Source organism: Lampetra fluviatilis, chromosome 71 (assembly GCF_964198595.1).
Source record: "Lampetra fluviatilis chromosome 71, kcLamFluv1.1, whole genome shotgun sequence".
Taxonomy (NCBI): Eukaryota; Metazoa; Chordata; class Hyperoartia; order Petromyzontiformes; family Petromyzontidae; genus Lampetra; species Lampetra fluviatilis.
This window is the reverse complement of record NC_136345.1, coordinates 5,111,541-5,135,210: the sequence shown is the minus strand read 5'-3', so window position 1 is coordinate 5,135,210 and position 23,670 is coordinate 5,111,541. Positions and strand designations below refer to the sequence as shown.

Below are 23,670 nucleotides of genomic sequence, written 5' to 3'. Positions count from 1 at the left end.
CAGCCCTTCACTAACCCACCCATTCACCCACTCACCCACCCACTCACCCACCCACCAACCCACCCACTACCCCACCCAGCCACTACCCCACCCAGCCACTGTGTGAGTTTGTGTGGTGAGTCTGTGTGAGTGGTGAGTGTGTGTGGTGAGTCTGTGAGTCTGTGTGAGTGGTGAGTCTGTGTGGTGAGTCTGTGAGTCTGTGTGTGGTGAGTCTGTGTGGTGAGTCTGTATGGTGAGTCTGTGAGTCTGTGTGAGTGGTGAGTCTGTGTGGTGAGTCTGTGAGTCTGTGTGAGTGGTGAGTGTGTGTGGTGAGTCTGTGAGTCTGTGTGTGGTGAGTCTGTGTGGTGAGTCTGTATGGTGAGTCTGTGAGTCTGTGTGAGTGGTGAGTCTGTGTGGTGAGTCTGTGAGTCTGTGTGAGTGGTGAGTGTGTGTGGTGAGTCTGTGAGTCTGTGTGTGGTGAGTCTGTGTGGTGAGTCTGTATGGTGAGTCTGTGAGTCTGTGTGAGTGGTGAGTGTGTGTGGTGAGTCTGTGAGTCTGTGTGAGTGGTGAGTCTGTGTGGTGAGTCTGTGAGTCTGTGTGAGTGGTGAGTGTGTGTGGTGAGTCTGTGAGTCTGTGTGAGTGGTGAGTCTGTGTGGTGAGTCTGTGTGAGCGGTGAGTGTGTGTGGTGAGTCTGTGTGGTGCGTCTCTGAGTCTGTGTGAGTGGTGAGTGTGTGTGGTGAGTCTGTGTGGTGAGTCTGTATGGTGAGTGTGTGTGGTGAGTCTGTGTGGTGAGTCTGTGAGTCTGTGTGTGTGGTGAGTCTGTGTGGTGAGTCTGTGAGTCTGTGTGAGTGGTGAGTGTGTGTGGTGAGTCTGTGTGGTGAGTCTGTGAGTCTGTGTGAGTGGTGAGTGTGTGTGGTGAGTCTGTGTGGTGAGTCTGTATGGTGAGTGTGTGTGGTGAGTCTGTGTGAGTCTGTGTGAGTGGTGAGTCTGTGTGGTGAGTCTGTGAGTCTGTGTGAGTGGTGAGTCTGTGTGGTGAGTCTCTGAGTCTGTGTGTGGTGAGTCTGTGTGGTGAGTCTGTGAGTCTGTGTGAGTGGTGAGTGCGTGTGGTGAGTCTGTGAGTCTGTGTGAGTGGTGAGTGTGTGTGGTGAGTCTGTGAGTCTGTGTGAGTGGTGAGTCTGTGTGGTGAGTCTGTGAGTCTGTGTGAGGAGTGAGTGTGTGTGGTGAGTCTGTGAGTCTGTGTGAGTGGTGAGTGTGTGTGGTGAGTCTGTGAGTCTGTGTGAGTGGTGAGTCTGTGTGGTGAGTCTGTGTGAGTGGTGAGTCTGTGTGGTGAGTCTCTGAGTCTGTGTGAGTGGTGAGTGTGTGTGGTGAGTCTGTGAGTCTGTGTGAGTGGTGAGTGTGTGTGGTGAGTCTGTGAGTCTGTGTGTTGTGAGTCTGTGTGGTGAGTCTGTGAGTCTGTGTGAGTGGTGAGTGTGTGTGGTGAGTCTCTGAGTCTGTGTGTGGTGAGTCTGTGTGAGTGGTGAGTCTGTGTGAGTCTGTGTGAGTGGTGAGTCTGTATGGTCAGTCTGTGTGTGTGAGTGAGTCTGTGTGTGTGGTGAGTCTGTGTGTGTGGTGAGTCTGTGTGAGTGAGTCTGTGTGTGTGAGTGAGTCTGTGTGTGGTGAGTCTGTGTGTGTGAGTGAGTCTGTGTGAGTGAGTGTGTGTGTGAGTGAGTCTGTGTGTGTGAGTGAGTCTGTGTGTGTGAGTGAGTCTGTGTGTGTGAGTGAGTCTGTGTGTGTGAGTGAGTCTGTGTGTGTGAGTGAGTCTGTGTGTGTGAGCGAGTCTGTGTGTGTGAGCGAGTCTGTGTGTGTGTGAGTGAGTCTGTGTGTGTGGTGAGTCCGTGTGAGTGGTGAGTCCGTGTGTGTGGTGAGTCTGTGTGTGTGAGCGAGTCTGTGTGTGTGAGCGTGTGAGTCTGTGTGTGTGAGTGAGTCTGTGTGTGTGAGTGAGTCTGTGTGTGAGTGAGTCTGTGTGTGTGGTGAGTCTGTGTGAGTGGTGAGTCCGTGTGAGTGTGTGTGGTGAGTCTGTGTGTGTGGTGAGTCCGTGTGAGTCTGTGTGGTGAGTCTGTGTGTGTGAGTGAGTCTGTGTGTGAGGTGAGTCTGTGTGGTGAGTCTGTGTGTGTGTGAGTCTGTGTGTGTGAGTGAGTCTGTGTGTGAGGTGAGTCTGTGTGTGTGAGTGAGTCTGTGTGTGAGTGAGTCTGTGTGTGTGGTGAGTCCGTGTGAGTGGTGAGTCCGTGTGTGTGAGTGAGTCTGTGTGTGAGGTGAGTCTGTGTGGTGAGTCTGTGTGTGTGTGAGTCTGTGTGTGTGAGTGAGTCTGTGTGTGAGGTGAGTCTGTGTGTGTGAGTGAGTCTGTGTGTGAGTGAGTCTGTGTGAGTGGTGAGTCCGTGTGAGTGGTGAGTCCGTGTGTGTGAGTGAGTCTGTGTGAGTGGTGAGTCCGTGTGTGTGAGTGAGTCTGTGTGTGTGAGTGAGTCTGTGTGAGTGGTGAGTCTGTGTGTGTGGTGAGTCTGTGTGTGTGAGTGAGTCTGTGTGAGTGGTGAGTCTGTGTGTGTGAGTGAGTCTGTGTGTGTGAGTGAGTCTGTGTGTGTGAGTGAGTCTGTGTGAGTGGTGAGTCTGTGTGTGTGGTGAGTCTGTGTGTGTGAGTGAGTCTGTGTGTGTGAGTGAGTCTGTGTGAGTGGTGAGTCTGTGTGTGTGGTGAGTCTGTGTGTGTGAGTGAGTCTGTGTGTGTGAGTGAGTCTGTGTGTGTGAGTGAGTCTGTGTGTGTGAGCGAGTCTGTGTGTGTGAGCGAGTCTGTGTGTGTGTGAGTGAGTCTGTGTGTGTGGTGAGTCCGTGTGAGTGGTGAGTCCGTGTGTGTGGTGAGTCTGTGTGTGTGAGCGAGTCTGTGTGTGTGAGCGTGTGAGTCTGTGTGTGTGAGTGAGTCTGTGTGTGTGAGTGAGTCTGTGTGTGAGTGAGTCTGTGTGTGTGGTGAGTCTGTGTGAGTGGTGAGTCCGTGTGAGTGTGTGTGGTGAGTCTGTGTGTGTGGTGAGTCCGTGTGAGTCTGTGTGGTGAGTCTGTGTGTGTGAGTGAGTCTGTGTGTGAGGTGAGTCTGTGTGGTGAGTCTGTGTGTGTGTGAGTCTGTGTGTGTGAGTGAGTCTGTATGTGAGGTGAGTCTGTGTGTGTGAGTGAGTCTGTGTGTGAGTGAGTCTGTGTGTGTGAGTGAGTCTGTGTGAGTGGTGAGTCCGTGTGAGTGGTGAGTCCGTGTGTGTGAGTGAGTCTGTGTGAGTGGTGAGTCCGTGTGTGTGAGTGAGTCTGTGTGTGTGAGTGAGTCTGTGTGAGTGGTGAGTCTGTGTGTGTGGTGAGTCTGTGTGTGTGAGTGAGTCTGTGTGAGTGGTGAGTCTGTGTGTGTGAGTGAGTCTGTGTGTGTGAGTGAGTCTGTGTGTGTGAGTGAGTCTGTGTGAGTGGTGAGTCTGTGTGTGTGGTGAGTCTGTGTGTGTGAGTGAGTCTGTGTGTGTGAGTGAGTCTGTGTGAGTGGTGAGTCTGTGTGTGTGGTGAGTCTGTGTGTGTGAGTGAGTCTGTGTGTGTGAGTGAGTCTGTGTGTGTGAGTGAGTCTGTGTGTGTGAGCGAGTCTGTGTGTGTGGTGAGTCTGTGTGTGTGAGTGAGTCTGTGTGTGTGAGTGAGTCTGTGTGTGTGAGTGAGTCTGTGTGTGTGAGTGAGTCTGTGTGTGTGAGCGAGTCTGTGTGTGTGGTGAGTCTGTGTGTGTGAGTGAGTCTGTGTGTGAGTCTGTGTGTGAGAGGTGAGTCTGTGTGTGTGAGCGAGTCTGTGAGTGAGTCTGTGTGTGTGAGTGAGTCTGTGTGTGTGAGCGAGTCTGTGTGAGAGGTGAGTCTGTGTGTGTGAGTGAGTCTGTGAGTGAGTCTGTGTGTGTGAGTGAGTCTGTGTGTGTGAGTGAGTCTGTGTGTGTGAGTGAGTCTGTGTGTGTGTGTGAGTCTGTGTGTGCGAGTGAGTCTGTGTGTGCGAGTGAGTCTGTGTGTGTGAGTGAGTCTGTGTGTGTGAGTGAGTCTGTGTGTGCGAGTGAGTCTGTGTGTGTGAGTGAGTCTGTGTGTGTGAGTGAGTCTGTGTGTGTGAGTGAGTCTGTGTGTGTGAGTGAGTCTGTGTGTGTGAGTGAGTCTGTGTGTGTGAGTGAGTCTGTGTGTGTGAGTGAGTCTGTGTGTGAGTGAGTCTGTGTGTGTGAGTGAGTCTGTGTGGTGAGTCTGTGAGTCTGTGTGGTGAGTCTGTGTGTGTGAGTCTGTGTGAGTGGTGAGTCTGTGTGAGTGGTGAGTCTGTGTGAGTGGTGAGTCTGTGTGTGTGAGTCTGTGTGAGTGGTGAGTCTGTGTGAGTGGTGAGTCTGTGTGTGTGGTGAGTCTGTGTGTGTGAGTCTGTGTGAGTGGTGAGTCTGTGTGTGTGGTGAGTCTGTGTGGTGAGTCTGTGAGTCCGTGTGAGTGGTGAGTCTGTGTGAGTGGTGAGTCTGTGTGAGTGAGTCTGTGAGTGGTGAGTCTGTGTGTGTGGTGAGTCTGTGTGTGTGGTGAGTCTGTGTGTGTGAGTGAGTCTGTGTGTGTGAGTGAGTCTGTGTGAGTGGTGAGTCTGTGTGTGTGAGCGAGTCTGTGTGTGTGAGCGAGTCTGTGTGAGTGGTGAGTCTGTGTGAGTGGTGAGTCTGTGTGTGTGGTGAGTCTGTGTGTGTGTGTGAGTCTGTGTGTGTGAGCGAGTCTGTGTGTGTGAGTGAGTCTGTGTGTGTGAGCGAGTCTGTGTGTGTGAGCGAGTCTGTGTGTGTGAGTGAGTCTGTGTGTGTGGTGAGTCTGTGTGTGTGAGTGAGTCTGTGTGTGTGAGTGAGTCTGTGTGTGTGAGTGAGTCTGTGTGTGTGAGTGAGTCTGTCTGTGTGAGTGATGAGTCTGTGTGTGTGAGTCTGTGTGTGTGAGTCTGTGTGGTGAGTCTGTGTGTGTGAGTCTGTGTGGTGAGTCTGTGTGGTGAGTCTGTGTGGTGAGTCTGTGTGGTGAGTCTGTGTGTGTGGTGAGTCTGTGTGAGTCTGTGTGTGTGAGTCTGTGTGGTGAGTCTGTGTGTGTGGTGAGTCTGTGTGTGTGGTGAGTCTGTGTGGTGAGTCTGTGTGTGTGAGTCTGTGTGGTGAGTCTGTGTGTGTGGTGAGTCTGTGTGAGTCTGTGTGTGTGAGTCTGTGGTGAGTCTGTGTGTGTGGTGAGTCTGTGTGTGTGGTGAGTCTGTGTGGTGAGTCTGTGTGTGTGGTGAGTCTGTGTGAGTCTGTGTGTGTGTGAGTGAGTCTGTGTGTGTGGTGAGTCTGTGTGAGTCTGTGTGGTGTTTGACGAGTGCCATAGTCATCAGCAGAAATAAAAACTCTTTAACACCTCAATCCTGCATCATCAGTCTTCTGTGTGTGTGGTGAGTCTCTGTGTGGTGAGTCTGTGGGTCTCTGTGTGGTGAGTCTGTGGGTCTCTGTGTGGTGAGTCTATGGGTCTCTATGTGGTGAGTCTCTGTGTGATGAGTCTATGGGTCTCTATGTGGTGAGTCTCTGTGTGGTGAGTCTATGGGTGTCTGTGTGGTGAGTCTATGGGTCTCTGTGTGGTGAGTCTGTGGGTCTCTGTGTGGTGAGTCTGTGGGTCTCTGTGTGGTGAGTCTGTGGGTCTCTGTGTGGTGAGTCTATGGGTCTCTTTGTGGTGAGTCTGTGGGTCTCTGTGTGGTGAGTCTATGGGTCTCTTTGTGGCGAGTCTGTGGGTCTCTGTGTGGTGAGTCTGTGGGTCTCTGTGTGGTGAGTCTATGGGTCTCTTTGTGGTGAGTCTGTGGGTCTCTGTGTGGTGAGTCTGTGGGTCTCTTTGTGGTGAGTCTGTGGGTCTCTGTGTGGTGAGTCTATGGGTCTCTTTGTGGTGAGTCTGTGGGTCTCTGTGTGGTGAGTCTATGGGTCTCTTTGTGGTGAGTCTGTGGGTCTCTGTGTGGCGAGTCTATGGGTCTCTTTGTGGTGAGTCTCTGTGTGGTGAGTCTGTGGGTCTCTGTGTGGTGAGTCTGTGGGTCTCTGTGTGGTGAGTTTATGGGTCTCTGTGTGGTGAGTCTCTGTGTGGTGAGTCTGTGGGTCTCTGTGTGGTGAGTCTGTGGGTCTCTGTGTGGTGAGTCTGTGGGTCTCTGTGTGGTGAGTCTGTGGGTCTCTGTGTGGTGAGTCTATGGGTCTCTGTGTGGTGAGTCTGTGGGTCTCTGTGTGGTGAGTCTATGGGTCTCTGTGTGGTGAGTCTGTGGGTCTCTGTGTGGTGAGTCTATGGGTCTCTTTGTGGTGAGTCTCTGTGTGGTGAGTCTGTGGGTCTCTGTGTGATGAGTCTATGGGTCTCTGTGTGGTGAGTCTATGGGTCTCTGTGTGGTGAGTCTATGGTTCTCTGTGTGAAGAGTCTATGGGTCTCTGTGTGAAGAGTCTATGGGTCTCTGTGTGATGAGTCTATGGTTCTCTGTGTGAAGAGTCTATGGGTCTCTGTGTGGTGAGTCTATGGGTCTCTGTGTAATGAGTCTATGGTTCTCTGTGTGATGAGTCTATGGGTCTCTGTGTAATGAGTCTATGGGTCTCTGTGTGGTGAGTCTATGGTTCTCTGTGTGATGAGTCTATGGGTCTCTGTGTGATGAGTCTATGGGTCTCTGTGTGGTGAGTCTATGGGTCTCTGTGTGAAGAGTGTGTGGGTCTCTGTGTGATGAGTCTATGGGTTTCTGTGTGAAGAGTCTATGGGTCTCTGTGTGAAGTCTATGGGTCTCTGTGTGATGAGTCTATGGGTCTCTGTGTGATGAGTCTATGGGTCTCTGTGTGAAGAGTCTGTGGGTCTCTGTGTGATGAGTCTATGGTTCTCTGTGTGAAGAGTCTATGGGTCTCTGTGTGATGAGTCTGTGGGTCTCTGTGTGGTGAGTCTATGGGTCTCTGTGTGATGAGTCTATGGGTCTCTGTGTGAAGAGTCTATGGGTCTCTGTGTGAAGAGTATGTGGGTCTCTGTGTGATGAGTCTATGGTTCTCTGTGTGAAGAGTCTATGGGTCTCTGTGTGATGAGTCTATGGTTCTCTGTGTGAAGAGTCTATGGTTCTCTGTGTGAAGAGTCTATGGGTCTCTGTGTGAAGAGTCTATGGGTCTCTGTGTGAAGAGTCTGTGGGTCTCTGTGTGGTGAGTCTATGGGTCTCTGTGGTGATGAGTCTATGGGTCTCTGTGTGATGAGTCTATGGTTCTCTGTGTGAAGAGTCTATGGGTCTCTGTGTGATGAGTCTATGGGTATCTGTGTGAAGAGTCTATGGGTATCTGTGTGAAGAGTCTATGGTTCTCTGTGTGATGAGTCTATGGTTCTCTGTGTGAAGAGTCTATGGGTATCTGTGTGAAGAGTCTATGGGTATCTGTGTGATGAGTCTATGGTTCTCTGTGTGATGAGTCTATGGGTCTCTGTGTGATGAGTCTATGGGTATCTGTGTGAAGAGTCTATGGGTATCTGTGTGAAGAGTCTATGGTTCTCTGTGTGATGAGTCTATGGGTCTCTGTGTGATGAGTCTATGGGTATCTGTGTGAAGAGTCTATGGGTATCTGTGTGATGAGTCTATGGGTCTCTGTGTGATGAGTCTATGGTTCTCTGTGTGATGAGTCTATGGGTCTCTGTGTGATGAGTCTATGGGTATCTGTGTGAAGAGTCTATGGTTCTCTGTGTGATGAGTCTATGGGTCTCTGTGTGATGAGTCTATGGGTCTCTGTGTGATGAGTCTATGGGTCTCTGTGTGATGAGTCTATGGGTCTCTGTGTGAAGAGTCTATGGGTCTCTGTGTGAAGAGTCTATGGGTCTCTGTGTGATGAGTCTATGGGTCTCTGTGTGATGAGTCTATGGGTCTCTGTGTGAAGAGTCTATGGTTCTCTGTGTGATGAGTCTATGGGTCTCTGTGTGATGAGTCTATGGGTCTCTGTGTGATGAGTCTATGGGTCTCTGTGTGATGAGTCTATGGGTCTCTGTGTGGTGAGTCTATGGGTCTCTGTGTGATGAGTCTATGGGTGTCTGTGTGATGAGTCTATGGGTATCTGTGTGATGAGTCTATGGGTCTCTGTGTGGTGAGTCTATGGGTGTCTGTGTGATGAGTCTATGGGTATCTGTGTGATGAGTCTATGGGTCTCTGTGTGTTGAGTCTATGGGTGTCTGTGTGATGAGTCTATGGGTCTCTGTGTGATGAGTCTATGGGTCTCTGTGTGATGAGTCTATGGTTCTCTGTGTGAAGAGTCTATGGGTCTCTGTGTGTGATGAGTCTATGGGTCTCTGTGTGGTGAGTCTATGGGTCTCTGTGTGATGAGTCTATGGTTCTCTGTGTGAAGAGTCTATGGGTCTCTGTGTGATGAGTCTATGGGTCTCTGTGTGATGAGTCTATGGGTCTCTGTGTGGTGAGTCTATGGGTCTCTGTGTGGTGAGTCTATGGGTCTCTGTGTGATGAGTCTATGGTTCTCTGTGTGAAGAGTCTATGGGTCTCTGTGTGATGAGTCTATGGGTCTCTGTGTGGTGAGTCTATGGGTCTCTGTGTGGTGAGTCTATGGTTCTCTGTGTGAAGAGTCTATGGGTCTCTGTGTGAAGAGTCTATGGGTCTCTGTGTGATGAGTCTATGGGTCTCTGTGTGATGAGTCTATGGGTCTCTGTGTGATGAGTCTATGGGTCTCTGTGTGTTGAGTCTATGGGTGTCTGTGTGATGAGTCTATGGTTCTCTGTGTGTGATGAGTCTATGGGTCTCTGTGTGTGATGAGTCTATGGGTCTCTGTGTGGTGAGTCTATGGGTCTCTGTGTGGTGAGTCTATGGGTCTCTGTGTGGTGAGTCTCTGGGTCTCTGTGTGGTGAGTCTATGGGTTTCTGTGTGGTGAGTCTATGGGTTTCTGTGTGGTGAGTCTTTGGGTTTCTGTGTGATGAGTCTATGAATCTCTGTGATGAGTCTATCCCAAATCAGGAACAGGTTTGCAGATGTGCTGAGCATTTCTGTGAGGTCCTGGGGGAGGGGAAATCCCTCGGCCTGGAAAACTTCGTTGGGCAAAGTGGGGATGACCCTGCTGAGGCTGCGGTGCCTCAAATATTGGAGGAAGTCACCCCCTGTGAGTGGCTGGCTGAGGTGCCATCTGTTGAGGAAGTACTGAAGGCGATCCGGAGTCTGAGACCAGGAAAGGCACCGGGCAGAGATGATCTCCCAAGCGAAATGCTGAGGGAGGGTGGCGTTTTTGCTCAGACTGCCCTACATGACATCACAACAACAGTCTGGGCCACTGGACGGGTTCCGCAGGATTGGAAGGATGCCCTGGTGGTCCCCCTCTTTAAGAAGGGGGACCGCACAGACTGTAACAACTACAGGCGCATCTCACTCCTCAGTGTGAGGCCGGGAAAGGTCCTGGCAAGGATTATTCAACATCGCCTTGCTAGGCACGCTGAGGAGAGGCTTGCGGAGCCCCAATGCGGTTTCAGGAAAGGGCGGTCCTGCACAGACGCCATATTTTCCGTCCGTCTGCTACAGCAGAGGTGTAGGGAATTCCAACAAGACCTACATCTCTGCTTCGTTGACCTGGTCAAGGCCTATAAAACCAACACGGACACACACACACGCGCACACACGCACACGCGCACACACGCACGCGCACACACGCACACACACACGCACACACGCACACACGCATACACACAACACAAACACACAGCACACACACACACACAGACACGCGCACACACGCACGCACACACGCATACACAACACAAACACACACGCACACACACACACACACGCACGCGCACACACGCACACACACACGCGCACACACACGCAGACGCGCACGCACGCAGACGCGCACGCACACACGTACACACACACGCACGCACACACTTACACACAGACACACACACGCACACACAGACACACAAGCACACACACACACGCGCGCACACACGCACAGACACACACACATACGCACGCACACACGCACGCACACACGCACGCACACACACGCACGCACACACGCACACACGCACAGACACACACACATACGCACACACACACACGCACACACACACACGCGCACACACACGCGCACACACGCACCCACGCACGCACACACACACAGACGCACACACGCGCGCAAATGTGTTGCACGTTCGATGTGAGTGTTGTAAATCAGAAAACCGGGAAGGCGTCGGCAGGAAAAGATAGTTTTTATTCGCAAGTGGTCACATTCATGGCGAACCACGAACATTGGTTCAAGCGAAGCTTTGCCCTGCTGCTGATGAGACACCTAAAGTGGAAACCAGTCATTGGCTATATACATCTGGGCAGTTGAACATTGGTGCAAGCCAAGCTTTGCCCTGCAGCTGATGAGACACCTAAAGTGGAAACCAGTCATTGGCTAAAACACCTGGGCAGTTGAACATTGGTGCAAGCGAAGCTTTGCCCTGCAGCTGATGAGACACCTAAAGTGGAAACCAGTCATTGGCTAAAACATCTGGGCAGTTGAACATTGGTGCAAGCGAAGCTTTGCCCTGCTGCTGATGAGACACTTAAAGTGGAAACCGGTCATTGGCTAAAACATCTGGGCAGTTGAACATTGGTGCAAGCGAAGCTTTGCCCTGCAGCTGATGAGACACCTAAAGTGGAAGCCGGTCATTGGCTAAAACATCTGGGCAGTTCAACATTGGTTCAAGCCAAGCTTTGCCCTGCTGCTGATGAGACACCTAAAGTGGAAACTGGTCATTGGCTAAAACATCTGGGCAGTTGAACATTGGTTCAAGCGAAGCTTTGCCTTGCTGCTGATGAGACACCTAAAGTGGAAGCCGGTCATTGGCTAAAACATCTGGGCAGTTGAACATTGGTGCAAGCGAAGCTTTGCCCTGCTGCTGATGAGACACTTAAAGTGGAAACCGGTCATTGGCTAAAACATCTGGGCAGTTGAACATTGGTGCAAGCGAAGCTTTGCCCTGCTGCTGATGAGACACCTAAAGTGGAAACCGGTCATTGGCTAAAACATCTGGGCAGTTGAACATTGGTGCAAGCGAAGCTTTGCCCTGCAGCTGATGAGACACTTAAAGTGGAAACTGGTCCTTGGCTAAAACATCTGGTCAGTTGAACATTGGTGCAAGCGAAGCTTTGCCCTGCAGCTGATGAGACACTTAAAGTGGAAGCCAGTCATTGGCTAAAACATCTGGGCAGTTGAACATTGGTGCAAGCGAAGCTTTGCCCTGCTGCTGATGAGACACCTAAAGTGGAAACCGGTCATTGGCTAAAACATCTGGGCAGTTGAACATTGGTGCAAGCGAAGCTTTGCCCTGCAGCTGATGAGACACCTAAAGTGGAAACCAGTCATTGGCTAAAACATCTGGGCAGTTGAACATTGATTCAAGCCAAGCTTTGCCCTGCAGCTGATGAGACACCTAAAGTGGAAACCGGTCATTGGCTAAAACATCTGGGCAGTTGAACATTGGTGCAAGCGAAGCTTTGCCCTGCAGCTGATGAGACACCTAAAATGGAAACCGGTCATTGGCTAAAACATCTGGGCAGTTGAACATTGGTGCAAGCGAAGCTTTGCCCTGCAGCTGATGAGACACCTAAAATGGAAACCGGTCATTGGCTAAAACATCTGGGCAGTTGACCATTGATTCAAGCGAAGCTTTGCCCTGCAGCTGATGAGACACCTAAAGTGGAAACCGGTCATTGGCTAAAACATCTGGGCAGTTGAACATTGGTGCAAGCGAAGCTTTGCCCTGCAGCTGATGAGACACCTAAAGTGGAAACCGGTCATTGGCTAAAACACCTGGGCAGTTGAACATTGGTGCAAGCGAAGCTTTGCCCTGCTGCTGATGAGACACTTAAAGTGGAAACTGGTCATTGGCTAAAACACCTGGGCAGTTGAACATTGGTGCAAGCGAAGCTTTGCCCTGCTGCTGATGAGACACCTAAAGTGGAAACTGGTCATTGGCTAAAACACCTGGGCAGTTGAACATTGGTGCAAGCGAAGCTTTGCCCTGCTGCTGATGAGACACTTAAAGTGGAAACTGGTCTGTGCGTTTGTGTGATCATTTGCAAACACTCGAAGTGACTGATTAGTAACCGTGGCGACACCACCACAGCTACAACAACAACCACCACCACCGCCACCACCACTACCTCCACAACCACCACAACCACCACAACCACCACACCACCAGTACCACCACCCCCCCCCCCACCAACACCACCACCACCACTACTACCACCACCACCACCACCCCCCCCCACCACAACACCACCACCCCCCCCCCACCACCACCACCACCCCCCCCACCACCACCACCCCCCCCCACCACTACCCCCCACCCCTCCACCACCACCCCCCCCACCACCACTACTACCACCACCACAACTACGCCACCACTACCACCACCACTACCACCACCACAACTACCATCACCACCACCACCCCTCCACACCACCACCCCCACCACACCCACCACCACCAGAACCACCACCACCCCCCCCCCACCACCACCAGCACCACCCCCCCACCACACCCACCACCACCACCACCACCACCCCCACCACCCCCCCCCCCCCCACCACGCCGTGTCAGTGTGAGGGTGTGAAGATGAAGTCAAGGGCTTGTCTCTCCGCGGCGGCCACGTTTGGGTGCCACAGGTCGACAGAGAACACCACGAGGGGGCCCTCCTCGGGGGGGCCTGGAGGGGGGGCAGGGGTAGGGCAGGTGGGGGGCAGGGGGGGCAGGGGGGGGGGGAAGGGGGGCACAGGGGAAAGGGTGATAAACTAAGCAACCACCACAACCACTACTATCACTACTACCACCACTACTACTACTACCACCACTACTACCATCACCACCACCACCACCACTACTACCATCACCACCACCACCCCTCCCCACCACCCCCACCACAACCACCACAACCACCACAACGACCACCACAACCACCACAACCACTACAACCACTACTACTACCACTACTACCACCACTACTACCACTACTACCACCACCACTACCACATAACTACCACCACTACCACCACTACTACCACTACTACCACCACTACTACTACCACTACTACTACCACCACTACAACCACTACTACCACCACTACCACCACTACCACTACAACCACCACTACTACCACTACTACCACCACTACTACTACCACTACTACTACCACCACTACTACCACCACTACTACTACCACTACTACTACAACCACTACAACCACTACTACCACCACTACCACTACAACCACTACTACTACCACTACTACTACCACCACTACCACTATCACCACTACCACACCACCACAACTACTACCACAACCACCACAACCACCACCACCATCCCCCCACTACTACCACTACTACCACCACCACTACTACTACTACTACCACAACAACCACCACAACCACCACCACCACTACCACCACCACTACTACTACCACTACCACCACCACTATCATCACTACCACCACCACTACTACCACCCCCCCCACCACCCCCCCACCACCCCCCCCACCACCCCCCACTACCACCACCCCCCCACTACCACCCCCCCACCACCCCCCCCACCACCCCCCCACCACCCCCCCACCACCCCCCCCACCACCCCCCCACTACCACCCCCCCACTACCACGACCTTCGTGCGAGGCTGTGTGCAGGAACGAGTCGTCAAACAGGAGGCAGCGGCCCTCCACCCACCCCCACCACCCCCCCACCACCCCCCCACCACCCCCCCACCACCACCCCCCCACCACCACCCCCCCACCACCACGACCTTCGTGCGAGGCTGTGTGCAGGAACGAGTCGTCAAACAGGAGGCAGCGGCCCTCCACCCAGCGCTGAGGCTCCCCGCCCACCACCAACTCGCAGCCCGCAGGGGTCTTGAGGCCTGGTGGGGGGGAGGTGGGGGGGAGGTGGGGGGGAGGTGGTGGGGAGGTGGGGGGGAGGTGGGGGGGAGGTGGTGGGGAGGTGGTGGGGAGGTGGGGGAGGTGGGGGGGGTGGGGGGAGGTGGTGGGGTGGGGGGGGGGAGGTGGGGAGGTGGTGGGGAGGTGGGGGAGGTGGGGAGGTGGGGGGGAGGTGGGGGGGAGGTGGGGGGGAGGTGTGAGTGAGCCTGTAGCTGGGGTTTGCTGGGTTGTGACCACCACCACCACCACCACACACTCAGCCACTCACTCACCACTCACACACTCAGCCACTCACTCACCACTCACACACTCAGCCACTCACTCACCACTCACACACTCAGCCACTCACTCACCACTCACACACTCAGCCACTCACTCACCACTCACACACTCAGCCACTCACTCACCACTCACACACTCAGCCACTCACTCACCACTCACACACTCAGCCACTCACTCACCACTCACACACTCAGCCACTCACTCACCACTCACACACTCAGCCACTCACTCACCACTCACACACTCAGCCACTCACCACACTCACCATTTACTCACCACTCCCCACACTCACCACACTCACCACTCACTCACTCACTCAACCGCTCAGCCACTCAGCCACTCACCACACTCGCACTCACACACCCACACACTCACTCACTCACTCACCACACACTCACTCACCACTCACTCACTCACTCAACCGCTCAGCCACTCAGCCACTCACCACACTCGCACTCACACACCCACACACTCACTCACTCAACCACTCACACACCCACACACTCACTCACTCACCACTCACTCACTCACTCAACCATTCAACCACTCACTCAACCACTCAGCCACTCAGCCACTCAGCCACTCACTCACACACCCACACACTCACTCACTCACACACCACCCACTCACTCACCCACTCACCCACCCACCCACCCACTCACCCACTTACTCACCCACCCACTCACCCACTTACTCACCCACCCACCCACTCACCCACTCACTCAGCCACTCACTCACTCAGCCACTCACTCACTCACACACTCATACACTCACTCACACACCCACACACTCACTCACTCACACACCCACACACTCACTCACTCACACACCCACACACTCACTCACACACCCACACACTCACACACCCACTCAACCACTCACTCACCACTCACTCACACACTCAGCCACTCACTCACTCACCACTCACTCATTCACATACTCAACAACGCAAGCACTCAACCACTCAGCCACTCACTCACTCACCCACTCACTCACTCACCACTCACCACTCACTCACTCACTCAGCCACTCACCCAGTCACTCACTCAACCACTCACCACTCACTCACCCAAGTGGCAGCAGATCCGCGCGTTGCTGGGCCCGTATCTCTCGAGCACGCGGCTTCCCGGACGCAGCACCGAGAACTCGGCGTTGCCGAACTCCACTCACCACTCACTCACCACTCACTCACCACTCACTCACCACTCACTCACCTCTCACTCACTCACTCAACCACCCACTCACTCACTCAGCCACTCGCTCACTCAGCCACACACTCACTCACACACTCAACCACTCACTCACCTCTCACTCACACACTCAGCCACTCACTCACTCACTCAGCCACTCGCTCACTCAGCCACTCACACACTCAACCACTCACTCACCACTCACTCACACACTCAGCCACTCACTCACACACTCAACCACTCACTCACCACTCACTCACACACTCAGCCACTCACTCACTCACTCAGCCACTCGCTCACTCAGCCACTCACACACTCAGCCACTCACTCACTCAACAACTCAGCCACTCACTCACCCACCCACTCACTCACCACACTCAACCACTCACTCACCCAAGTGACAGCAGATCCGCGCGTTGCTGGGCCCGTATCTCTCGGGCACGAGGCTTCCCGGACGCAGCACCGAGAACTCGGCGTTGCCGAACTCGTTGTTGCAGATGGCGGTGCGTAGCGATCGTACGAGACGCCACGCACCAGGACAGCGGCTGCAGTTGGCAGCCATCCTCACCCCGCCGCTCACCAGCGGGAAACGCCACCACGAAGAAGACTCCGAATCCGACTCGTCGCTCAGCCAGCCCGGCGCAGGAGGTGGCGATGGTGGCGGTGGTGACGATAGTGACGGTGGTGGTGGCGGTGGTGACGATGGTGACGGTGGTGGTGGTGGTGATGATTGTGGTGGTGGTGGTGATGATTGTGGTGGTGGTGGTGGTGGTGACGATGGTGATGGTGGTGGTGATGATGATGATTGTGGTGATGATGGTGGTGGTGGTGATGATGATGCTGCAGCTCCTACTGCTTCTGTAGCTCCTACTGCTCCTACTGATCCTACTGCTCCTACTGATCCTACTGATCCTACTGCTGCTCCTACTGCTGCTGATCCTACTGCTCCTACTGCTCCTACTGCTCCTACTGCTCCTACTGATCCTACTGATCCTACTGCTGCTCCTCCTGCTGCTCCTACTGATCCTACTGATCCTACTGATCCTCCTGCTGCTCCTACTGCTGATCCTACTGCTCCTACTGATCCTACTGCTCCTACTGCTGCTGCTGCTGCTGCTCCTACTGCTGCTGCTGCTGATGCTGCAGCTGCTGCAGCTCCTGCCGCCGCCGCCGCCGCGGGCAGGCGGAGCGAGCGGTAGACGACGTCGAGCTCTGCGAGGAGGAGTTGCCGGTGTCGTTCCAGGAGCTCCACGTCGTGGCGCTGCGCCTCGCGCCGCAAGAACGGGGACGTGGGCAGATCGGGCACGTGGAACACCTCGGCCGCTTGGATCCGGGCCGCGTGCCGCGCCGGGAGATCGCGAGCCGTGCCCTGCTGCTGCTGATGCTGATGATGATGCTGATGTTGTTGTTGATGTTGTTGTTGTTGTTGTTCGAGTCTGGCACGCTCACGGATTCCCTTGTGGATCCGCGACATTCCCGCCCACGAATATCGCTTGGCGTAGTTTTGCAGGCTGCGGTAGAGCTTGCGGTTGTTGTTGGTGTTGTTGGTTGTGGTGGTGGTTGTTGTTGTGGTGGTTGTTGTTGTTGTTGTTGAGTTTGCGCTGCTGCTGCTGTTGTTGTTGTTGTTGCCTCGGGTCAAACTCAGTCCGAGCATCATCACGCTACCAACAGCACCACCACCACCACCACGACCACCACATCCGCCAGCAGCGAGCGATAATCCGTTTTCTAACACTGCAGCTGCTGATGCTGCTGATGCCGCTGCTGCTGCTGATGCTGATGCTGCTGCTGATGCTGATGCTGCTGATGCTGATGATGCTGCTGCTGCAGCTGATGATGATGATGCTTTGATGGAACCTGCGAATTTTCTCGATGCTGATGCTGATGCTGCTGACGATGCTTTGATGGAACCGACGAATTTTCTCGACGACGACGACGAAGACGACGACGACGACGACGAAGTGCGGGGAGACGCCCGCGGAGACGACGTTTCGCAGCCGACTCGGTAGCAGTACCAGAGGAAGAGTGAGGCTACTAGCAGGGCGGCCACTCCCAGAGCCGATCTCTGCAGCCGTGAGCTGAGCGCCAGCCGCAGCAGCAGCTGCCACAGGCACCAGTCCGGGGTGCCGTGCGTGGCAGGGCGGTGATGCTGCTGCTGCTGATGATGGTGCTGATGATGATGATGGTGGTGCTGATGATGCTGATGCTGCTGATGATGATGATGATCCATTACGGAGGGGCGAGTGAGCGCGGCGCTGATTGGATGGCGACCCGCAGCGCTGTCCAGGGTGCTGAAAAGATGGCGACGCGGCTAATGCGGCGCGCTGATTGGACGGTGACTCTGCCTGCTCGTGCCCTAGTGCAGGGCGCTGATTGGACGGTGACTCTGCCTGCTCGTGCCCTAGTGCAGGGCGCTGATTGGACGGTGACTCTGCCTGCTCGTCCCCTAGTGCAGGGCGCTGATTGGTCGGTGACTCTGCCTGCTCGTGCCCTAGTGCAGGGCGCTGATTGGACGGTGACTCTGCCTGCTCGTCCCCTAGTGCAGGGCGCTGATTGGACGGTGACTCTGCCTGCTCGTGCCCTAGTGCAGGGCGCTGATTGGACGGTGACTCTGCCTGCTAGTGCCCTAGTGCAGGGCGCTGATTGGACGGTGACTCTGCCTGCTCGTCCCCTAGTGCAGGGCGCTGATTGGACGGTGACTCTGCCTGCTAGTGCCCTAGTGCAGGGCGCTGATTGGACGGTGACTCTGCCTGCTGTCCCCTAGTGCAGGGCGCTGATTGCAGGGTGACGCTGCTGCTGCTGCTGTGGAGGCCGTGACCACCACCACCGTCGTCGTCTCTGCTCTGCCAGCCAATGGGGTGAGGGCAGAGACTGCAGGGGAGGGGCTGGAGGGGGAGGGGCTGGAGGGGGAGGGGCTGGATAGGGGGAGGGGCTTGAGGGGATGGGGAGGGGCTGGAAAAGGGAGGGGTTGGAAGGGGGAGGGGCTGGAGGGGAGGGGCTGGAAGGGGGAGGGGCTGGAGAGGAGGGGCTGGAGGGGGAGGGGCTGGAGGGGGGAGGGGCTTGAGGAGGGGGGAGGGGCTTGAGGGGGGAGGGGCTGGAGGGGGAGGGGCTGGAGGGGGAGGGGCTTGAGGGGGAGGGGCTGGAAGGGGGAGGGGCTGGAGGGGGGAGGGGCTGGAGGGAGGAGGAGGGGCGGGGCTGGAGGGGGACAAGATGCTAACGACAGCTGCAGTGAGTGGGTGAGTTGGTGAGGGAACATGTCAGTGAGTGGGTGAGTGAGTGGGTGAGTGAGTAGGTGAGTGAGTAGGTGAGTGAGTGGGTGAGTGAGTGGGTGAGTGTGTATGAGTGTGTATGAATGAGTAGGTGAGTTGGTGAGTGAGTGTGTCTGTGTGTGAGTGAGTAGGTGAGTGAGTGGGTGAGTGAGTAGGTGAGTGAGTAGGTGAGTGAGTGGGTGAGTGTGTATGAGTGTGTATGAGTGAGTAGGTGAGTTGGTGAGTGGGTGAGTGAGTGGGTGAGTGAGTAGGTGAGTGAGTAGGTGAGTGAGTAGGTGAGTGAGTGGGTGAGTGTGTATGAGTGTGTATGAGTGAGTAGGTGAGTTGGTGAGTGAGTGTGTCTGTGTGTATGAGTTGGTGAGTGTGTCTGTCTGTGTGTGAGTGAGTAGGTGAGTGAGTAGGTGAGTGAGTAGATCAGTTGGTGAGTGTCTGTGTGTGTGTATGAGTGAGTAGGTGAGTTGGTGAGTGAGTGTGTCTGTGTGTATGAGTGAGTTGGTGAGTGAGTGTGTCTGTGTGTGTGTGAGTGAGTAGGCGAGTGTGTATGAGTGAGTTGGTGAGTGTGTCTGTCTGTGTGTGAGTGAGTAGGTGAGTGAGTTGGTGAGTTGGTGAGTGTGTCTGTGTGTGAGTGAGTGTGAGTGGGTGAGTGTGTCTGTCTGTGTGTGAGTGAGTGAGTAGGTGAGTGAGTAGGTGAGTGGGTGAGTGTGTCTGTGTGTGAGTGAGTGTGAGTGGGTGACTGTATCTGTGTGAGTTGGTGAGTGTGTCTGTGTGTGAGTGAGTGGGTGAGTGTGTCTGTGTTAGTGTGAGTAGGTGTGTCTGTGTGAGTTGGTGCGTGTCTGTGTGTGAGTGAGTAGGTGAGTGAGTCGGTGAGTTGGTGAGTGTGTCTGTGTGTGAGTGAGTGTGAGTGGGTGAGTGTGTCTGTCTGTGTGTGAGTGAGTAGGTGAGTGAGTAGGTGAGTGGGTGAGTGTGTCTGTGTGTGAGAGAGTGGGTGAGTGTGTCTGTGTTAGTGTGAGTAGGTGTGTCTGTGTGAGTTGGTGCGTGTCTGTGTGTGAGTAGGTGAGAGTGTGTGTGTCTCTGTGTATGTGCCGCCACTTAGTGGCGAATGGCGGTTGTTGTTGTTGTATGTGTGAGTATGTGAGTGAGTAGGTGAGTGTGTATGTATGTGTATGAGTGAGTGTTTCTGTATGTGTGAGTAGGTGAGTGTGTGTGTCTGTGTGTGAGTGAGTAGGTGAGTGTGTGTGTCTGTGTGTGAGTGAGTAGGTGAGTGTGTGTGTCTGTGTGTGAGTGAGTGTTTCTGTATGTGTGAGTAGGTGAGTGAGTAGGTGAGTGTGTGTGTCTGTGTGTGAGTGAGTAGGTGAGTGTGTATGTATGTGTATGAGTGAGTGTTTCTGTATGTGTGAGTAGGTGAGTGAGTAGGTGAGTGTGTGTGTCTGTGTGTGAGTGAGTAGGTGAGTGTGTGTGTCTGTGTATGAATGAGTGTTTCTGTATGTGTGAGTAGGTGAGTGAGTAGGTGAGTGTGTGTGTCTGTGTGTGAGTGAGTAGGTGAGTGTGTGTGTCTGTGTGTGAGTGAGTGTTTCTGTATGTGTGAGTAGGTGAGTGAGTAGGTGAGTGTGTGTGTCTGTGTGTGAGTGAGTAGGTGAGTGTGTATGAATGAGTGTTTCTGTGTGTGTGAGTAGGTGAGTGAGTAGGTGAGTGTGTGTGTCTGTGTGTGAGCGAGTAGGTGAGTGTGTATGTATGTGTATGAGTGAGTGTTTCTGTGTGTGTGAGTAGGTGAGTGAGTAGGTGAGTGTGTGTCTGTGTGTGAGTGAGTAGGTGAGTGTGTATGTATGTGTATGAATGAGTGTTTCTGTATGTGTGAGTAGGTGAGTGAGTAGGTGAGTGTGTGTGTCTGTGTGTGAGCGAGTAGGTGAGTGTGTGTGTCTGTGTGTGAGTGTTTCTGTATGTGTGAGTAGGTGAGTGAGTAGGTGAGTGTGTGTGTCTGTGTGTGAGTGAGTAGGTGAGTGTGTGTGTCTGTGTGTGAGTGTTTCTGTATGTGTGAGTATGTGAGTGAGTAGGTGAGTGTGTGTCTGTGTGTGAGTGAGTAGGTGTGTGTGTCTGTGTGTGAGTGAGTGTTTCTGTATGTGTGAGTAGGTGAGTGAGTAGGTGAGTGTGTGTGTCTGTGTGTGAGCGAGTAGGTGAGTGTGTGTGTCTGTGTGTGAGTGAGTGTTTCTTTATGTGTGAGTAGGTGAGTGAGTAGGTGAGTGTGTGTGTCTGTGTGTGAGTGAGTAGGTGAGTGTGTGTGTGTATGAATGAGTGTTTCTGTATGTGTGAGTAGGTGAGTGAGTAGGTGAGTGTGTGTGTCTGTGTGTGAGTGAGTAGGTGAGTGTGTGTGTCTGTGTGTGAGTGAGTGTTTCTGTATGTGTGAGTAGGTGAGTGAGTAGGTGAGTGTGTGTGTCTGTGTATGAGTGAGTAGGTGAGTGTGTGTGTCTGTGTGTGAGTGAGTAGGTGAGTGTGTCTGTGTGTGAGTGAGTGTTTCTGTATGTGTGAGTAGGTGAGTGAGTAGGTGAGTGTGTGTGAGTAGGTGAGTGAGTAGGTGAGTGTGTATGTATGTGTATGAGTGAGTGTTTCTGTATGTGTGAGTATGTGAGTGAGTAGGTGAGTGTGTGTCTGTGTGTGAGTGTGAGTAGGTGAGTGTGTATGTATGTGTATGAGTGAGTGTTTCTGTATGTGTGAGTATGTGAGTGAGTAGGTGAGTGTGTGTGTCTGTGTGTGAGTGAGTAGGTGAGTGTGTGTGTCTGTGTGTGAGTGAGTGTTTCTGTGTGTGTGAGTAGGTGAGTGAGTAGGTGAGAGTGTGTGTCTGTGTGTGAGTGAGTAGGTGAGTGTGTGTGTCTGTGTGTGAGTGAGTGTTTCTGTATGTGTGAGTAGGTGAGTGAGTAGGTGAGTGTGTGTCTGTGTGTGAGTGAGTAGGTGAGTGTGTGTGTCTGTGTGTGAGTGAGTAGGTGAGTGTGTGTGTCTGTGTGTGAGTGAGTAGGTGAGTGTGTGTGTCTGTGTGTGAGTGTTTCTGTATGTGTGAGTAGGTGAGTGAGTAGGTGAGTGTGTGTGTCTGTGTGTGAGTGAGTAGGTGAGTGTGTGTGTCTGTGTGTGAGTGAGTGTTTCTGTATGTGTGAGTATGTGAGTGAGTAGGTGAGTGTGTGTGTCTGTGTGTGAGTGAGTAGGTGAGTGTGTGTGTCTGTGTGTGAGTGAGTAGGTGAGTGTGTGTGTCTGTGTGTGAGTGAGTGTTTCTGTATGTGTGAGTAGGTGAGTGAGTAGGTGAGTGTGTGTGTCTGTGTGTGAGTGAGTAGGTGAGTGTGTGTGTCTGTGTGTGAGTGAGTAGGTGAGTGTGTGTGTCTGTGTGTGAGTGAGTAGGTGAGTGTGTGTGTCTGTGTGTGAGTGTTTCTGTATGTGTGAGTAGGTGAGTGAGTAGGTGAGTGTGTGTGTCTGTGTGTGAGTGAGTAGGTGAGTGTGTGTGTCTGTGTGTGAGTGAGTGTTTCTGTATGTGTGAGTATGTGAGTGAGTAGGTGAGTGTGTGTGTCTGTGTGTGAGTGAGTAGGTGAGTGTGTGTGTCTGTGTGTGAGTGAGTGTTTCTGTATGTGTGAGTAGGTGAGTGAGTAGGTGAGTGTGTGTGTCTGTGTGTGAGTGAGTAGGTGAGTGTGTGTGTCTGTGTGTGAGTGAGTAGGTGAGTGTGTATGTATGTGTATGAATGAGTGTTTCTGTATGTGTGAGTAGGTGAGTGAGTAGGTGAGTGTGTGTGTCTGTGTGTGAGTGAGTAGGTGAGTGTGTGTGTCTGTGTGTGAGTGAGTGTTTCTGTGTGTGTGAGTAGGTGAGTGAGTAGGTGAGTGTGTGTGTCTGTGTGTGAGTGAGTAGGTGAGTGTGTGTGTGTATGAATGAGTGTTTCTGTATGTGTGAGTAGGTGAGTGAGTAGGTGAGTGTGTGTGTCTGTGTGTGAGTGAGTGTTTCTGTGTGTGTGAGTAGGTGAGTGAGTAGGTGAGTGTGTGTGTCTGTGTGTGAGTGAGTAGGTGAGTGTGTGTGTCTGTGTGTGAGTGAGTAGGTGAGTGTGTATGTATGTGTATGAATGAGTGTTTCTGTATGTGTGAGTAGGTGAGTGAGTAGGTGAGTGTGTGTGTCTGTGTGTGAGTAGGTGAGTGTGTGTGTCTGTGTGTGAGTGAGTAGGTGAGTGTGTGTGTCTGTGTGTGAGCGAGTGTTTCTGTATGTGTGAGTAGGTGAGTGAGTAGGTGAGTGTGTGTGTCTGTGTGTGAGTGAGTAGGTGAGTGTGTGTGTCTGTGTGTGAGTGAGTAGGTGAGTGTGTGTGTCTGTGTGTGAGTGAGTGTTTCTGTGTGTGTGAGTAGGTGAGTGAGTAGGTGAGTGTGTGTGTCTGTGTGTGAGTGAGTAGGTGAGTGTGTGTGTCTGTGTGTGAGTGAGTGTTTCTGTATGTGTGAGTAGGTGAGTGAGTAGGTGAGTGTGTGTGTCTGTGTGTGAGTGAGTAGGTGAGTGTGTGTGTCTGTGTGTGAGTGAGTAGGTGAGTGTGTGTGTCTGTGTGTGAGTGAGTGTTTCTGTGTGTGTGAGTAGGTGAGTGAGTAGGTGAGTGTGTGTGTCTGTGTGTGAGTGAGTAGGTGAGTGTGTGTGTCTGTGTGTGAGTGAGTGTTTCTGTATGTGTGAGTAGGTGAGTGAGTAGGTGAGTGTGTGTGTCTGTGTGTGAGTGAGTAGGTGAGTGTGTGTGTCTGTGTGTGAGTGAGTAGGTGAGTGTGTGTGTCTGTGTGTGAGTGAGTGTTTCTGTGTGTGTGAGTAGGTGAGTGAGTAGGTGAGTGTGTGTGTCTGTGTGTGAGTGAGTAGGTGAGTGTGTGTGTCTGTGTGTGAGTGAGTGTTTCTGTATGTGTGAGTAGGTGAGTGAGTAGGTGAGTGTGTGTGTCTGTGTGTGAGTGAGTAGGTGAGTGTGTGTGTCTGTGTGTGAGTGAGTAGGTGAGGTGGTGAGTGAGTGTGTCTGTGTGTATGAGTGAGTTGGTGAGTGAGTGT

General features: G+C 53.3%; 2 protein-coding genes across 3 annotated transcripts in view; one reads left to right on the top strand and one right to left on the bottom strand.

Annotated features, from left to right (window-relative positions):
• Window positions 1-5,371, top strand: part of LOC144952988 (uncharacterized) — a 6,617-nt gene extending 1,246 nt beyond the window's left edge. Inside the window, exons 2-3 of the mRNA XM_078883470.1 lie at window positions 1-907; window positions 949-5,371. The exon at window positions 1-907 is cut by the window's left edge and continues 1,107 nt beyond it. The gene's annotated coding sequence lies outside the window, so the exon portion shown is untranslated. The remainder of the gene's footprint in view (window positions 908-948) is intronic.
• Window positions 5,372-12,564: 7,193 nt separating this feature from the next.
• LOC144953039 (uncharacterized) lies at window positions 12,565-18,217 on the bottom strand. Of its 2 annotated transcripts, XM_078883554.1 has the most exons (4): window positions 16,570-18,217; window positions 15,770-16,044; window positions 13,775-13,888; window positions 12,565-12,683 (listed from the first exon to the last, which is right to left on the bottom strand). In XM_078883554.1, exons 1-4 carry the CDS (start codon window positions 17,604-17,606, stop codon window positions 12,574-12,576), a joined length of 1,536 nt encoding a protein of 511 aa, XP_078739680.1. In that variant the 5' UTR covers window positions 17,607-18,217; the 3' UTR covers window positions 12,565-12,573. The 2 variants fall into 2 exon arrangements, 1 of the variants encoding a protein (XP_078739680.1); XR_013640744.1 differs by lacking the exons at window positions 12,565-12,683; window positions 15,770-16,044; window positions 16,570-18,217 and adding an exon at window positions 15,256-15,385 and having other exon boundaries at window positions 13,802-13,888.
• Window positions 18,218-23,670: the final 5,453 nt, after the last annotated feature.